The following is an 18,534-nucleotide window of genomic DNA, read 5'->3' as shown; positions in this document are numbered from 1 at the left end:
ATCAATAGCTAAATATATTTATAACAGAGCTCTATAATGTAAAGATAATACATTTTTCATCTCAACTTGCCAGAAAACAAACCTTGTTACAATAAGTAACTATTTCTTTGTTTAAAATGAGAAAATATTAAGGTACATGATAAATTCTTTACAGTTGCAGTTTACAAAGTTTGGGTTATTATTGGATTATTTTTGGCATATAGAACTAATGCAAACTGCTTATTATTAGAAGCAGTGATAGATTTCTTGGCAAGTTTAATCCTTATTCCTTTATAGGTAGGTCTGAAAAATATAAATTTACTTTAGTTAGTGACATGTTGATACATTATCCAGCAAAATGAGCAAACTTTAAAATACAGTATTCAATAATAAGAAAAATATAAGTGCTTTAAGTAAACAAGAAAGTCATTTTTCCTATACAAGTCAACCAGTCTTTATTAAACTCTTGGAGCCACAGTGCAATGCAGTAATGTAAGTAAATGAATCATCGCACAACCCTCTCTGCATTTTATCTACAATAATACTTTACATTATACTTATACTTTCTCACCCGTTGCTAGTATTCTTTTCTTTTTGAGATGGAGTTGACTAATGTCATATCATATTAAATCTTGTTGACTGTTAATGGGTTTTGTGAGTGCTACCACAAGGCAGCTTGGCTCTCACTTTAACGGTATCAATCAATCACTTAAGTGTCGCACAGCATTCACAGGGTGGGCTCTGATTTCTAGAACTGCAACTAGGTTAAAAGCAGAGCAATGGGACTTGTATCTGAGGGGCCATATAGTAGTTGCCAATAGGAAGGGAGGATGTGGGCCCGATTCCAGCCTGGCAATTGCAGTGAATTGTGTTATACCGGAAATGATTTTGTTCCCAAGCATCTCAAGGCACAGAGAGTATACCTAAAATACTAGTGGTGGGCTTAGTTTCAATGGAAGCTGGGCACCCAAACCCTTTAGGTAGCTCTGCAAATCTCAGGATATGAAACCTACATTTAATATTTTTATCAGAGTTATATTCTCAGAATTATCTGGTCTAAAGTGGCCAGATGCAAATTATTAGCTTTGGTGCTCATTTTATTTGGAGAGGGGTTTCTGAGGTAACAGCAAAAACACACTGTTTCTTAAATATGTTTTGAAAAGCATAGATACAAATGGGAAATATGTTGGTGGACGATTCAGCTTCTTCCTCACTCTGTCCTCTGAAGTACTGCCACCTTTCTAGACACTTTGCACATGTTCTCTAGCTACTTTATTCATAGATAATGACTACCTCAAGAAGATTTAAATATATTGACACAATCTGTAAAAATCTGTTGAAAGGGCATTCTGGAAAAATTCAATATTTCATTTACATGAGATCACATAATACTCTGTAACAAATAAGAATCAACACCAATATTCTTATGTTACTTCTACTGTTTAGTGGGGGAGGCGGGGGGAGGGGAGAGGAGGAGGTATGAAATTGCTTTTCGGTATTATGAAGCCTTGGAATCAAGGACCAGGGCACATACTTATGTGTATGCATATATAGATATGTTTGCCAGAACATTGTATCATATACTCTGTAAGTACATTAACAATTTAATTGCCCGATTTATTTTAATTTTGCATGTATTATTCAGTGACATTGACATATCAAACCTTACATTTACAAAAGATGCAAATGTTAGAGACACTAGAAACCATAATTTGATGCATTGTCATCACACTGCAACCCACTAAATTGGTTTCACATTGCACTTACAGCCTATAGGCACATAAATAATATCAAATTACAAAACTAGAAGCAGTTTCTTCATACTTTATTGTACAATTTCTCACTAAATATATTTACATGACATGGATTTTGCTTCAGTGCAATACATAGTAATGTTGCATAAGTACAAACTTGAACTTTTCTAAAAAAAGAAAATAAAGCACTTAACTGATTTACAGCTAAGTATGTAAAGCAACATTTACAACTCTCAGTGAAAATGCTAACAGCATCGTTACTTATCATAAATGATTTCTAGAAACAAACCCCAAGCCAGCTTTACATCTTCCAAACTGTTAACCATATACAGTACTGTATCATTTTAAGAAAGTGTAGTATTTGTAAAGCATGTATACTGTACTGTATGGCAGCCATTTTCTACATGTCAACTTACCTATTTTACAAATATGATGTTACCCTGGCAGTTTTGAAGAACAAAGTTATCTCAAGATATCAAACATCATTAACAAACTCTGATAAGCATAGCATCTTGAGAACTTGTTTTAACAGCATTTCTTCACAGTGATATATATGAAAGGTTGGAAAAAAGGTCAGCATAAAATATTTCCACCCCCTTTCAGTTTTTATGCAAAAATCATTACTTTATATCAGTAATTATAAAATTACAAACACTTTCTAGAAGTAAATGCATCTGTAGTTATGATAGAAAAAGTTTTTATTCTTAAGATACCTAACATGAAGTTAGCATAAAATGATATGAAATTAGGTAAAAATCTTTAAAATGGTAAGGGAAGCAACTTAATACAGACATGCAAAATAAGCAGCACGCAGTAATTTAAGAGACAAGTAATTAACCAACTAAAAACCTAAAAATTTATTAATAAATATTAAAGGTAAAGGAATTGCAATGAGATGAAATCAACATTTTAAAATATATACCATTAATAATTTACTTTTAGTCTTAGTTTTGGCACTTCATTGGAACAATTACTTTTCCAAAGACCAAAATATGTATAAAAGATATAGAGCTCCTCAACATACCTTGCAAATATAGTACTTAGGTACTGGCAAACACTGAAACATAGTTAATTAAACATTCCCACTGATTTGCACATGCATGCACTATTCAGACAACAACAGTGTATCTATTTTCTTGGCGGTGACAGCCTTGCATTACTTGGGTATTTCAGGAAGTTTCATCAGCAGATCTTGTTTCTGATTTAAGTCTCACAAATTCTTTAGCAACTTCATCATTGGTCCTCTGAGAGAGAATTCTAAGGATTGTCAGACCAGTCTCATCTATAAAGATATTTTTCAGCAAGGGATACCAAGATGCACAGCTACCTTTCTCTGCTATACTCTGTAGTTGGATAACTGTCATTCCTATAATGCGATCTTCTCTGGCAAAGCAGTAATCTTTTACAGAGAGATGAAGCTCATATGCTCCCAGCCTTTCTTCACTGCTCAGAATGCTGCATGGATTAAAATACAAATTTAGAACAAGGACTTTAATTTCTCCAAGAGAAGAATGTGTCTTAGAAACCTTGTTAACATTACTGATGGCTCTGCTTTTGCAAACACTTTCATTGACTTCTGAACCTTTTATGTGAATGGACCTTTTATTGTGGAAGATGCTTCACAAGTGCCCTTAGTTCCCATGGCTTGAATAGCAGTTGACTGTGTTCATTAATTTCCTCAGCATCTGGGATAATCAGACCACCTGTTCCCTAGTTCCCAAAAGATTTGAATGTTCAATATTTTCATCACATTTATTTGAGCATCTGTTAGCTAGCTATACATTTTCCTACTCCATTTCCTATATGTTTTTAGCTTTTAAATTTATGTTCAATTTCAATATGAAAGACTTTTGAATAGTACCTTAAATCACACATGACCTTTATCTAGGCTCTTTGCCTCTGTATCAAACTGAAAATATTTTAGGTTTCTAATGTATCTTTGATCAGTTCTTCCCACTCTAGTTATTTTGTAATTCATTTTGTGGGCAACGGCTTTCTCAGAGCCATTAAAATATAGGTTTCCCTCTCTGAGATGTGTGGTTTCTAAATGTTACTTGTAAAGCAACATGATTATAATCTTCATGTGGTTAACATTAAATTGTGTATCCATTTGTGTATTGTGTATCGTTGTGTACGAGAGTTAAATCTGAAAGTGAATTTTATGTAATATGAGTTGGTATATAGGTACTTTCTTCCCTGAGTAAAAAACTAAGTAACAGTTACATGTTGTGAATAGAAAAAATCTTAGTTTGATGGTGACCTGCACTTGCTTACCTTGTTAAGATGATATAACTACCTGTGATAAGCTTTTTCCAAACAGCGATGAAGGATGTTTCTATATTTGAGGTCACATATTTACTTGTGGGAATAAAATATGTGTGTAATTAATGCAATTTAATATTCTTGTCATTATAGGATAATGCAAGTCCTTTCTGGGGACCAAAATCTGGTTCCTGCTTGAGGGAATGCACATTGCACAGGGTCACTGTGTGTTCCTTACCTTAAAACTGTGCTCAAATGCTGTCTCTTTACCCTCAACTCTGTCAGACATGTGACTACAGCAGCTTTCTACGAGCAAAAATATTTGGCTTCCCAGAGCACTACTGTATGAAAGGAGTACATAGTTATTGTTCTAATCACCTTTCTTATCCTGATCAGTATTACGACTTTCATTGCATTTCAAATTCTCCAGATCTGAGATAAGAGGAATGCTTTTAGTAGTGCACATTGCTGCAGCACACAGCATTTTTTCCCCAATCTCTGAACTGGTTTTAAAAAATACTAAATAGCTCGCTCTTAAGGCTGCAAAAGTAACATCTGACAAGGTGACCCGAGTACTGATACAATGACATCCTTGTGAGTCTGAGGACAGCCAGGCACAATAGCCTGGAACGGCTAACATCTCTAGGGAGGGCTAGTTCCATGATCCATTGCTCCAGGGTTCCCACCAACACTACTCAAACAAGTACACCATAGATTTAGGGGTAGGTATTTTGAACTGCTTTTTAGTCCCTTACCTCTCAGGGCAGGAGTGGGTTGCTTATTTGTATGAGTATAAATAAATGTGCAGTAATGACTGCACAGTTGCGGCTCATGTAGACGGGGCCAGAGTAGGGAAATTTGTTTGCTTGAAGCATGTCCTTTATTCATTGCTGCTGAAGCTGGGGAAACAGCTTTAGGGAAGGAAAGATACTAAGTCCTGTGCCTGATGTAACGAGGACAGTTTTTGCCTGTGTCCATTCCGAGTTTCTAGGCTACCTTGGGTTTGATCCAAGTTTCCATGAGCATTAGCTTAGCACTGAAAGAGTCCCACTGCCAGTTCAGCCTGGTTTTAATTTTCATTGTGATAACTTTTGACTTAAGGAAGAGAGTTCTGTTTGCTCCATATACTCAGTCTAGCAGTTGTGTGTCCCGGTTTTGGCTTCGTAATTCTCGCACCATAACTTTATAACAATTAATGGCTATATTTCTCTAGTGTCTTTTCATCCAAAGATCTTGAGGCATTTTACAGTCATTCATTAAACTCCACCAGAGCTCTGCAAACTGAATATTAAAGGTAGGAGTCATCCCAGTACAGAGGATTCAACTAGACTCTGCACCAGTTAAGAACTGCACTAACTGTTGGATTTGTCACATCTCAGACAAGTCACCGAAGAAGAAGGCGGGGGTGTCCTAGCCAATAGGTGGGCTCTGAGAAATCCTACCAGATCAGGCTCTGCCAAAAATGTTGTGATAGCTACTGTTTTCTCTCCAAACAGTATCCTTACTTCCAGTTCCTGTTCTACCTCCTTCTGAATTTCAGCTAGGAATTGTAATGTGAAATGTTGACATGGCTGAGAGCCATCACTTTGGCCTAAGGTGCTTCTTTTGAAAGGATGATCAGCAAAGTTTAACAACTCTCTTGTTAGCTCTCAGCCAGATGCAAGAAGTATTGTTTTCTCCTGTGGAGGTAAAAGACAACAAGCAAACTCTATATGCAAAATGGAGCATGGCATTGATATGGAAAGAGAACCCACAGTATCAATCCAAATTCACAGGCTGTGCATAGATTTCCTAATTTGTTGCATCTCTCTCTCCTTCAAGAAAAATGTTGCTGGGCTACTGCTTTAAGTAAAGGGGAAATCTCCTCATGCACATCCAACCAAGTCCTCTTTTCTTTCCTATCTGCTTGGGAGAGCTAAGTTACAGTTCCTACCCCATCCCTTTGAGGTTCAATCATCTCATCTGACCATCTGGAAGCCATAGAGTGAGAAGAAATTTCTTGCCTCTCTCTCTTCTGCTTTTCTCTATGAAATTGCTTTCTACCCAGCTGGGTCTTTTCTGCTGTTTGGCAGTTGTCGTGAGTTTGGTCAGCAATCTCCACTGTCTTTTCTTGGAGTTTTGAATCACAGCACCTCTCAGCTGTGTTGCAGTTTCCATGCTTCTAGCAGGATTTTTGACTATAGAAACAAGTAGTTTCCCTGATTAAGAGTAGGTAGCGAACTGGGCCCCTCCCTTGCCAAGTATTAGAACAGATCATGGAATCAGTCAGGTACAGAATTCTTGGACAGTTCATCCACAAAAAATCACTGTAGCTGGTGTAACTGTTCAGCTCTTATTACAAAATGATAATCCTTAGCTATTGTCTTACGTCTGAAATATGCTTCAAATATTAAACAATGTGGCTGGCTTTAGGGCAGGTAAAATAGATGGCTGCATGTCCTTATAAAGAAGTTTTACAAGCATGAAATATTTATTATTCAATGAACAGTAGTAGACAGGGAGAAGGCAGGAATTTGTATTTGTATGAGTCTTCATACTTAATTGTTTGGATGTACTTAAATAAGCTTGTATTTGTGTAGATAGCTATTTGTCTCTTCTGATAGTGTAGATTATCTTAGGTAAAACTGAAAGTTATAGTGACAATCTCTTATGCAAATTAAAACTATTTTTCAAAAATGAAAGGATGAAAGAAGCCAAGAGTGCAAAACAAAATCAAGAAATTGTCAAGTCTCTGAAATCAACTTTCTACCCTTCCAACTGATGCATCAGATTTGTGAATATTCCCTCACCTCAAGCATCCATACTCCCACTACTGAAAATTCCCACTTAACAAAAAAAGGCTTTGCTTCTTCTGTCCTAATAGGCCCGAAAGCAAAAATATAGAAAACACTGTAGCTTGTGAGGGAGCTCCTTCTATGGAGGTTGCTCTGTCTCTGAGCTATAATAATATGGTACAATTGCACAGTTATTAAAGAAATATGGGAAGATCTACAGAGGAGGAAACACCTAGCACTGACACCCTGAATGTTTTAGCCAGATGGCCTGTAATCAAGAGCGAATGGCACCTTTTGTTTCTAATGCTAAACCTGTACATTTCCTTTGGATGGTAATGGAAAAAATGTTCAGGTTTCCTTTTTTCAAACCCTCTTTCAATTGGGGAGCACATAAGAAAGACTGGCTTCTCTTTTCTACAGAAGAGGAGAGAATCCAGGGCTTTAATTAGAAATTGTTCTTTGTTACATGCAATTCACACTCTTTGCATCTTATACTCAATGAGGCTATAAGCTTTTGCACTGAAGAAGTCAGCCGGCCCTGACAATCTGCACCCCAGGGTACTCAAGGAGCTGGCGAGCGTCATAGCCCAGCCCCTGGCACGGATCTTTGAAAACTCCTGGCGCTCTGGTGTAGTGCCCGAAGACTGGAAGAAGGCCAATGTGGTGCCGATCTTCAAGAAAGGGAGGAGAGCGGATCCGGCTAACTACAGGCCCATTAGCCTGACTTCTATCCTGGGGAAGATCTTAGAAAAGTTTATTAAGGAGGCCATCCTTGATGGACTGGCCCAGGCTAACATCCTAAGGAATAGCCAGCATGGGTTTGTTGCGGGTAGGTCTTGTTTGACCAATCTCATTTCCTTCTATGACCAGGTGACCTATCACCTGGACCAGGGAGAAGAGATTGATGTCATATATCTTGACTTCAAAAAAGCTTTTGATCTGGTATCCCATGATCACTTCTTGGCCAAACTGGCCAGTTGTGGTCTTGGTTCCACCACGATCCTCTGGCTGGGAAACTGGCTCCGTGGTCGGACCCAGAGGGTTGTAATCGATGGCAGTCACTCATTGTGGTGCCCTGTGACCAGTGGGGTCCCTCAAGGCTCTGTCCTGGGACCCATCCTGTTCAACATCTTCATTAATGATGTGGACACTGGAGTCAGGAGTGGACTGGCCAAGTTCGCCGATGACACCAAACTTTGGGGCAAAGCATCCACGCCAGAAGATAGGCGGGTGATCCAGGCTGACCTGGACAAGCTCAGCAAATGGGTGGATGAGAACCTGATGGTGTTTAACACCGAGAAATGCAAGGTTCTCCACCTTGGGAGGAAAAACCTGCAGCTTCCTTATAGGCTCGGCAGTGCTATGTTGGATAGGACTACAGAAGAAAGAGACTTGGGGGTCATCATTGACCACAAGATGAACATGAGCCTCCAATGCGATGCTGCGGCTAGGAAAGTGACCAAAACGCTGGCTTGCATCCATAGATGCTTCTCGAGCAAATCCCGGGACGTCATTCTCCCCTTGTACTCGGCCTTGGTGAGGCCACAGTTGGAGTACTGCGTCCAGTTTTGGGCTCCACAATTCAAAAAGGATGTGGAGAAGCTTGAGAGAGTCCAGAGAAGAGCCACGTGCATGTTCAGAGGTCAGGAAAACAGATCTTACGATGACAGGCTGAGAGCCATAGGACTCTTTAGTCTGGAAAAGCATAGGCTCAGGGGTGATCTGATGGCCACCTATAAGTTTATCAGGGGTGACCACCAGGATCTGGGGGAACGTTTGTTCACCAGAGCGCCCCAAGGGATGACGAGGTCGAATGATCACAAACTCCTGCAAGACCGTTTCAGGCTGGACATAAGGAAGAATTTCTTTACTGTCCGAGCCCCCAAGGTCTGGAACAGTCTGCCAGTGGAGGTGGTTCAAGCACCTACATTGAACACCTTCAAGAGTAAATTGGATGTTTATCTTGCTGGGATCCTATGACCCCACCCTTTGGGCAGGGGGCTGGACTCGATGATCTCCCAAGGTCCCTTCCAGTCCTAATGTCTATGAAATCTATGAATTTTTAAAGCGTGGTGCAATGTGACTATACTTTTTGGACCTTTGCCATATCTCTGAGATGTACCAAAATGTTATGAACCTGTTTACTAAACTCTTAAGTGAAACAAGATGGAAAAGCAGAATTGATGGAATCCTCTATTTGGTCTTACATTTCAGAAGTCCTATGGTGCTTTAGTTTTAATTGTCTATGATCCAAACCTAAAGAGACGCACAGGAGTCTGAACTGTTGGCTTACACAATCCTCAACTATAAATTCTTGTGCAGTGTAGTCCTTTTAGCATGCTATATAAGGTCAACATGGCAAGTAAAATACTTCTGAAAGTTGAAGTAGATATTGAACAAGCTATTATCCATTAGCTAAAAGCCTCAGAGGTTTTCTTTCTAATAAGAGTTCTATGCAAAAGTTCTACGTGATGCTAAGAAAACATCTGATGAGCTGTACATTGAGGCTAGAAAAACAGATATTTAAAATATGAGTCAAGAGAATACATTTTTATGAGGCCAGAGATGACCTGCAAACTAGAAAACATCTATCAAGTGGAGACATGTTTTCACAATTTGAGAACTATAAGGATGTTTATGTATGATATCTCTGAAATAATGAAGATGTCCTAGAAAGAATTACAATGGCAATTCATTGTTTTAAGCAAAACATTTAAAGATAGCCTCATGAAGAGATACCTTTTGATGTAAATGCCCTGGAACTTTGTAGTGAATTCTAAGGTCTTGGCAGAAAGCAACAACTTGAAGGACACCAAAAAAACTGCAGTGGAATTTCTGTGCAAAAATAACCTTTTCCCCCACCTTGTTTTCAATTATATTTGTTGCACTTAGGATTGTGTTAAACTTGCCTGTATCTTTTGGAAATGGAGAATGCAGTTTTTAAAAATGTGTCTAGAGGTACTTTTGCAATCTCTGATGTCTTTAATATTCATTGTTGGACCTTGAATTGATTTTGTTTCGGAAGCAAAATGCAGAAAGTATTAAGTGTCCCTGCCAATCCAAGAAAACAGGCAAATGTCAGCACAGCGTGGAATCTCTTTTCCAAAAATACACTGCATATTTTGTTTTTTTAGATGCGAGTTGTCACTTGTGTGAAAGCAATAAACTAAGTAACATAGGCAGGTGGCTCTATAGGAAGAACATAAGCAGTACCATTCCCTCTAATTTAACTATAAAACACACTGTTATATAGTGTCTTGACTTTGAGGTGCAGATGTACACTAGCCATTCCCCTGTCAGTTTTATTAAAGAAAGCAAAAGATGTGTGGACAATATGTAGATTGTACCTGTGTTCTATAATGTTATTACAAGTGTTCCCTCCAGTCATTGTGTGTACCCAATATTACAAAATAAAGCCAAACATTTCTTTGAAGTTGCATGTCTAGGGATTTATAAAGAATAAAACACATGAAGTATGTTAATAACTTAAGTGTTTCTTGAATTAATTTTTATTTGTTTTGGAAATAATTGTTCCTACATTATTCACCACTGTTGCTTTAGACCCTTAAAAGCACCTGGCTATACTTACATGGAAACTCAACTTCTATTACTTTTTTTTTAGCTATTATGCTTTTAAAAATCAAGTTACAGGAAGATAATTGTTGAGAATTCTCTTTAATGATGTTTTAGTCTGCAAAAGGGTAGCCTGTACATCATAGTTAGAGTAACCACTCAAGCTGTAAAGGCAACCTTTATTCTGAATAAATCTCTCTTGTAAACAGATCACTACTTCGTTTTGTACATATTTCACTGTATGATTAAACACATCATTTTCATTTGAAAAATAATTTCAACGCAGAGGTACAACATTATGCCAGCATACCCCCATATTCCTATTTCAGAAACATGACCGTAACTCTTAGAACCTTGGGGTTGCATAAGGGTTTCTAGGAGACCGTTTAGCAGGAAGAAGGAAACTTTACTTTCTGGGAGATGCTCAAGATGGGATTATTGCCAACAGAATTATTTCTAACTTGCTTCACCTTGACTTTTTTCTGGGGCTTTTTCTCCTCCTTCCCCCTGTGATCTCAGACATAAAGAACAAGCATAGATATAGTTTCATAGTTTCATAGTAGCTAGAGTCGGAAGGGACCTAGGTAGATCATCAAGTCCGACCCCCTGCCTTGGCAGGAAAGAGCACCGGGGTCAGATGACCCCAGCAAGGTGCTCATCTAACTTCCTTTTAAAAATCCCCAGGCTAGGAGCCTGCACCACTTCCCCTGGAAGCCGGTTCCAGGCCCTAGCCGCCCTGACTGTGAAGTAGTGCCTCCTAATATCTAATCTAAACCTACCCTCCGCCAACTTGTGACCGTTATTCCTGGTCACTCCTGGCAGCGCACGGGGGAACAGGGACTCCCCCAATACCTGCTGATCCCCCCTGACCAGTTTGTAGCAGGCCACAAGGTCCCCCCTTAACCTTCTCTTGTGGAGGCTAAACAGGTTCAGGTCCCGTAGCCTCTCCTCATAAGGCCTGCCCTGCTGACCCCTGATCATACGAGTGGCCCTCCTCTGGACTCTCTCCATATCGTCCACGTCCCATATGGCAGGAGGGATAAAGAAATTAAGTGGCAAAGAGCCTCGAGCAGCTTCCTAGTCAGATGCAGAGCTCTGGAGATGGAGGAGCCAAGAAAATGAGATTCCCCATCAATCTGAATTTAAAGCTTGGAAAATGGGCAGGCTGAAGAGGCCTCATTCAGTGAAGGGGAGGAAGTTGGACAGAACAGGTGAAAGAAATGTGCTATAGGGACCAGCAAGGATTCTTGTGGGTGATTAGCTTTTATTGGACCATTGAATGGTTGGGATAATGTTAGACAAGCTTTCGAATGCAAGGCATTATTTATTACATCTGAAGAAAGAAGCAGGCATGGCAATGATTAAAAAGTGGGTAAAGGAGAGAAGAGAGGAGAAATTCCCAGGGGCAGCAGATAACAATTAGCATAAGAGAAGAAGTTTAACAATGGGCAATCGAGGCCTATCAAAAAGAAGGAGGGTCATTATCACCTGTAGAGTGAAGGAAGAATTTCAGGAATCAGGTAGATTATAGTATGCCATAAAGTTAGTATCAATGCTTAGTGCTTGGTTTTCAGGGAGGTTATACATTAGGGCTGTGTGAAGCTTCAGGAGCTGATGTAATTTGGAGGAGATTCGGCCTGATTCGGTGGCTGAATCTCCAAATCAGAATTGAATTGGGAGACCAATAAAAAGGTCCAAATCGATACAAAGCTCTCCAAATTGATTCAGAAAAGATTCAGAGGGCTTCAGAGAGATTCAGAGACTTGGGCAGTCCCCACTTGCCACCGAAGGGAGCTGGGCCCAGACTCGGGCCAGTAAATAGGGAGCGGCGGGGGGGGAGGCTGAAAGAGGGGGGGTGGGACCATGGGGGACCCCCTGCCAGACCCCATTCCCTGCCTACTCCCCCAGCTGCCCTGAGTGCCCCCCATTCCCCACCTACTCTTCTAGCCTCATGAATGGCTGTCTTGCCTGGCCCCAGCATCCTGGCTCTTTAAAAAAAAAAAAAAAAAAAGTCCTGCACTCACTGGATGCTGCAGTGGTTTCTGGGGGCTTGTGGCAGAGCCCTCCAAGCAGTGCGGGGCAGTGGGGGGAGGCAGGGATCAGCTCTCTGCCTGGCAGCAACTGGTGAGTGCAGGGCTTTTACATTTTTTTCCCAAAGAGCCAGGAGCTGGGGCTGGGAGAGCAGGCAGGGGGTGGAGCTGATTCGATGGGAATCTCTGAATCAGATTCAGCCAAATTGATTTGGGACAGTGATTCGAATCACCGAATCGAATCACTGTCCCCCAAATCGGCTGAATCTCAATCTGAAGTGAATTCTAGCCACTTTGCACAAGCCTACAATACATGTTCAGGGAGGATGCTTCGATGTGCTGTAACTACAGTGCGTTGGAGCAGACTCGACTCATCAAATATCTATGGGAGTGTGGTAATTACCATGCTCAGCTGGCACCAACATCATGTGCATCAGCATCCCAGTGCTGAAAAATGGCAGCAGGGGCACTTTAACTAAAGGTTGTTCAAGGAGATTTAGTTAAAGTGCCCCCCCCCCCACCATTTTTCAGCACAGGGATGCTGATACACATGATGCTTCAGGCGCTTTAATTAAAGGACCTTCTCCCCCTCCCCACACCACTCCCAGAGCACATGTACAAATGCCCTTAGTGTCCATACAAGGTTCTTTGGGTAGATGTGATATCTTTTATTATACCAACTAAAAAGTTGTTTGCAAACTTTTGGGTACAAGTACCCTTCTTCAGGCATAGAGAGACTCTGCTGCTGTTCTGGGATCTCCAAGTAACGAAAGAAGCTAAAAGTGTGACAGGAGAATATAAATAGGTGGAAATTAGGAAAACAGTGGGTAGAGAAGGGCGGGGAGGTGGGGAATAACAGGGTGAAGGACTGCCACAGGCGAGCAAGGGAGACTGCTGTAGTAATGAGTTCTCCAAGGTAGAAAAGAGGCAGTCAGCTTATGAATTTTTATTCCCAAACTCATTTTTAAGGTGTTTGGTAGGTTTCCCCTTATCACAAGGATACTGAAGTTGGAATAGGAGTGGTTGTTTTGTGAAAAATGTGCTCCTACTGGCAGTTTTGTGTGTGTGTCTCTCTTGCACTTTTTCTGTGAGAGTTCATTCCACTTTGTAGTTGCTGTTTAGTTTCCCCCATGTTACCATGAGGGTATTTGGCACATTGGATCACATATGTCATATTTTGGGAAAGGCATGTGTAGAATTCATGGATTCTGATAGATTTGTTGTGGGGGGACAACAAACCTGTTGTTGGGACTTTGGAGATGTGTTGACAGGTTTTGAATCTATTTAGTAGGGAGTTTGCTTCTGATGATGAGTTGGGCAAGGTGAAGATGATTGCTTGAAATCCAGGAGCAGAGGATCTGAGAATATTTCTCTCAAGGTTTAATCTTTGTCAGGTATAGGCTGTAATTATTTTATAATTCTTCTAAGCAGTTCCAATGTGGCATGGCAGGTATTCACCAGGGGTGGGTGTGACAAGGAGGTTTCTTTTTCTATGGTAGGAGACTACTGCGGGCTATTTGGGTGGCTCTTTCAAAGATACAGTCTCTTTCTCTGCTGAAGTATGCTTGTTGTATAAAGACAGATTTAAGGCTGGCCAGGTGAGTGTTGTGAGTAATTTCCTCAGAGCAGATGCAGTGGCATTTGAGGGGCTCACTGTAGACTACAGCTTTCTTTTCTTTTTTTTTTTTTTTTGCTTTTTTTTTAAGCTACAAAATTATTTGTAAAATGTATAAAATATTCAACTAAAGAAACAAAAGACTTACAACTGGAAGGTTTCATTGTATTTTGGTGACCAAGTGTTGCTCTTTGTCTTTGTACCATGTTTTCTCTTCTTGTCGCTCAGGTGAGGACCCAATATACAGACCTCCACGAAGGGGCGGAACATAGCTGTTGTTTGCCAGTGTAGGTCATTAATTGCCATGACTAAAAAGAGTAATAGGGATTAGACTTGTAATTAAAACTCCTTTGCAAGAGAGAGATACTAGTAATTATTTCTGTTTGTTTATTGGCTTAATACATGCAATAAAAGACCATTGGAGAATGTTCCTAGATCTTTCTTGTAGAAAAATCCATACTTGACAAAAGTCAGCAATAGCTTTATTCATGCTCCACTGTATAGGAAGTACCATAAATTATAATTCTAGTGATCTGCTATTTCACCAAGAGTTTACATTATTCCTTAGTTTTGCCTGCTTTCATAACATCACCTCAAACATCAGTAGATGCTAATCTAAACATAATTGGTTCACTTTGGAATTTAGGCTTGCCAGTACAGTGTTGGATATTATTTATTCAAAGTGACATTATTCACTATCTAATTCTGTTGCAGCATTTTAAAATCTAAATTATATACAAAAAGTATAAATATAGTTTGTCACATCACAAGTTTTACTTTGGTTGAATAACTCTATATAATAATAAATGCCAATGTTGTTCTGTATCCTCAATGTATATTTGCTAACTCTATTGATGTATACAGATATAGCTCCTAGTGAGCCTCTAGCCTGAGACCTTGAAATTGAACACAGGATTGACTTTGATTTTTGCTAGGAACCAGATATAAAAGTACATAACCTTTTCTTTTAGCATTGTAAGTTTTTACTTAAAAATGCAGTGTTAATTTTGGACTTGGTATTTGAGACTTACCTTTTACTGTAACCTTATGTTCACCAGTTCCAGGATGCATACAGACATCCACCTGTACAGAGATCTCACCCACTGAATTATTGATAGATTGACCTGAAATAATAAAAAGTAGTTTAACACTATTGACTCCTCAACACATCAAGAAGACTATATAACAACAGGATCTGACAATAAGAAATAGGTGAATAAATAGAGAACATTTTATTTGCAGAAGGTGAAATGTATTTGTTTCTCACTTTTCCCTCATATTTTATTCTTGTAAATGTTTCAGGTCTATTTGATGTTTAGATAAGATATGGTTATAGCTTTAGAAATGATTCTGACACAACTGTACCTGGTGACTGCAAATACTTGCTTCTAGAGTATATATTTAGTAGAACTAACTTTAGTCCCAAGTCAGTCCACACACAAAGTGTTGCTGCACAGTAAGGTGTCTACACACACGGACAGTCTTTCACTGGAAATCTTAAATTCAAAAAATGACCACCCTGATTGTTTTTGCTGAATTTTTTGTATGGATGTACATGTCAATATTTATCTGCATGAACACTTCTGTAAAACTACTTTTATATTATTTATATACTGTATTATTTATGTAGTGCCATAAAAGGGCTTTGCAGGCATCATGCAAGTATCAAATTTACTCCCAATTAGTTACTGTGCAGTAACGCATGTATAGACACCTTACTGTGCAGTAACACTGTGTGGGCACATCCAGACGAGTGCGTATGTACATCTTGCAGAGTCTCAAAGCCCTTTGAGATGTTGCAAAAGGCATGCGTGGGAATGGGAAAAGGTTTCCCACACTGCAAGTTTGCAGCGCAGGGGCAAAATTAGACGCCTGGATACCCAGGGGTCAAAAAAACTGGAGTGAAAGAAAGAGGGGCATGGACCGGGACCTTGCCCTGAGGCAACCAAAGGCTGGGTCCTCCATAGAGATGCTCTGGTAACAGCCATGTAGGACAAGCAGCATGTCAGCCACAGAGAGCTGGACCCAGGCTCCAGTGCTGGTAAGTAGGGGAAGGGGGGGAAGGAGGGGACTGTGGGGGGAACCTCTGCTGGCCCTGCCCCACTCATGTGGTGCCCCAGATCGCTGCCACACCCAGTCCCACTCCCTGCCTGTCCCCCAAGCCCCTCCAATCTCTGCCTTGCCCAGCCCCACCCTGCCTGTCATTTGGCCCCTGTGGGGAGACTGTATACATATAGGTATTTAGAATTCACTTTATTACAATGATAGAGACACTGGTAGGCTTCTGAGTTGCTTTAACACTGTAGATATATCAATAAAACATTGCCCAACTGACCGCTGTCTCTCACTCTCTCTCTCTCTCTATATATAGTGGTCTTTTGTTTTACTTGTGGAGGAACATGGATTTCAGAGTATATTACAGAGTGACTTTGGGATTTTTTTTATCAGGAATTTTTCAATTTTTGAACAGGGAACACCAGAATTCCTGCTAGGGAGGCCAGTGGCAGGACCCTGCCTGCTCAGATATGGCACCTTGGACCTTGGCCTAATCTGCTCTTTCTAGGCTTTGCATCTAAATGGCTTTCTTGAAATATGTTCTACAGTGATGCTTTTTGGTCATCTTGGAATAATCTATAATTACATGCTCTGAATTGGCTGAACACTGCAAGGTCAATTATATACATTCACCCTAGGGGACACTGCTTGAAAGAACAAGTTTTTTTCCCTTGACATGTCAAGATTTGGAAACTCACTACTCACCTAACTGAAGCAGAGTCCTTGAGAGCAATATCCTGTGTTTTACAGCCTCAAGTGGCTTAAACCGTAACACTGTCATGAGTTCACTAGCTAAAAATCATGATCGGAAGCAATCATTTTTTAAAATATAATTATTTTAACGCCTTGAGCAGTAACACTCTTCTTAGCTACCACTTCTAAATTTCAAGGTGCTCATATAACTTTATTTTTCAATGTATTCCAATATCAAGCAGATGGTTTAGACCATTTATGACATGTAAATAGGCAATTTGTTACACAGCAGGTTTTAGTGACAAGAAGTTTGTAGCCATTATGCTGTTCAGTGTAGACTGATAATTCTACAGAGAAATCTTTACTATCTTAAGTCCCTAATAAAGCTACTGAATCATTCAGCATCCACTTCACAATAAATAATGAAAATTACTGCATCTTTCAAAACACTATTCTTAAATTCATGTAAGGTGCATCAAAATGGTCCAAGTACAACTGAAATATTCAAACTCTTTCCCCAAACAGACGTATCAACCAGTTTAAATCGCTTTCTCCACTATTGAGCTTGTCTATCTGTAGAACTGTCCTTTAGTAATAAGAAAAGAAACTATGGAATGCTAGAGGTGATATATTTCAAACTGATTTCTTTCTCTAAGGGAAACCTAATGTTTTCTAGCCCATCCATCACTGTTCAACATTTATTAATTAGTGCTGACACTCAATTTCTGCTTCCTGGAAGAACAGGGTTTTTTTGGCTGAACAAAAAATCAAATGTAAAATATTTTCTCAATAAACAAGGAGGCATTTAGAAAACATTTTTTTTTGCAATTATGCTTAGGCAGGACTAGTTTCTGCTTGTTTGGGTTTTCTGAGTCACAGTTTAGTCCACATGTATTGTCTGTCATTTCACTGGGGCCACTTATGATATTGTCTTCACTGTGAAAAACAGTGTGTTCTTAACTTGAACTAAAATGCCAGGCAAATTCAAATTTGCTAACTTATATAAAAAAAGAAGGCAAAACCCTCCATCCTTGACTTCCCTATGAAGTTTTACACTTCTGGTTACACTAACTACTGCTTCTTTCAACCCCGATTCTGCTCTCTTGTCATTTTTGAACAGATACATGGGAGTGTGCGAGAAAAATGGGTTCTACATTTGATTATCAATATTCAAATGCAAATAAAGAAATTCATATGTAATCTAAATATATTTTATCTGTCAGCCACTGTTCTTTTGTTCTTTTCTTAACTTTTGTTGACTGACCAGGGAACAGAAAGAAACTATGTCATTTGGACGAGTTGTATACCACAAGGAATCAATAGTGACAGACCAAGCTAAATACTTCAGATGGGATCCTCAGAAGCACAGAGTATTGGCTTAACTGCTGCCATTGAGGTTAATGAGACTTTTATCATTAACAATCACATAACTTGTGAGTGGGGGCAAGTGGGGGGCATCAGCCTCAGGTAGGTGAGCAGCTACCAGAATAGCAATCCCCAGGGAGTTCTGTAGCCCCCGTTCAAGGAGTTTTTGCTGTGGTGGCAAGAAGTTCATACTGCTGTCACAAATGCAGGAGCCCCTGTGTGCTCACTTCCCTCCCCCTACTCCCCAGGAACCACCAAAATTTCAAGAAATGCCTTTAGCTGTTGAGTTCAGAGGAAGTAGAGTTTGGCCAATACTAAGGTGCTCTGGAGAATCCCAGCCACTGTAAACAATCTTCTCTCATCCAAGCTATCCAATGACTGGCAAGCATATTTGAAGAATGTAGGTATATTCAGTAGCAAGCTCACAAAGGAAA

The 18,534-nt window shown here is 39.8% G+C and overlaps 1 protein-coding gene across 1 annotated transcript in view; it reads right to left on the bottom strand.

Moving 5' to 3' along the window:
- Window positions 1–1,594: 1,594 nt before the first annotated feature.
- UNC13C (unc-13 homolog C) overlaps window positions 1,595–18,534 on the bottom strand; it is a 524,308-nt gene continuing 507,368 nt past the window's right edge. Inside the window, exons 30-32 of the mRNA XM_090029216.1 lie at window positions 15,019–15,111; window positions 14,136–14,295; window positions 1,595–3,188 (exon numbers count right to left, since the gene is read on the bottom strand). Coding sequence (XP_089885342.1) covers window positions 2,903–3,188; window positions 14,136–14,295; window positions 15,019–15,111 — 539 coding nt within the window. The 3' untranslated portion in view covers window positions 1,595–2,902. The remainder of the gene's footprint in view (window positions 3,189–14,135; window positions 14,296–15,018; window positions 15,112–18,534) is intronic.

This window comes from Crocodylus siamensis, chromosome 15 (assembly GCF_052110815.1).
Source record: "Crocodylus siamensis isolate JL-2025a chromosome 15, ASM5211081v1, whole genome shotgun sequence".
In the NCBI taxonomy this organism is placed as follows: Eukaryota; Metazoa; Chordata; order Crocodylia; family Crocodylidae; genus Crocodylus; species Crocodylus siamensis.
This window is presented reverse-complemented; position numbering and strand designations above follow the sequence as displayed.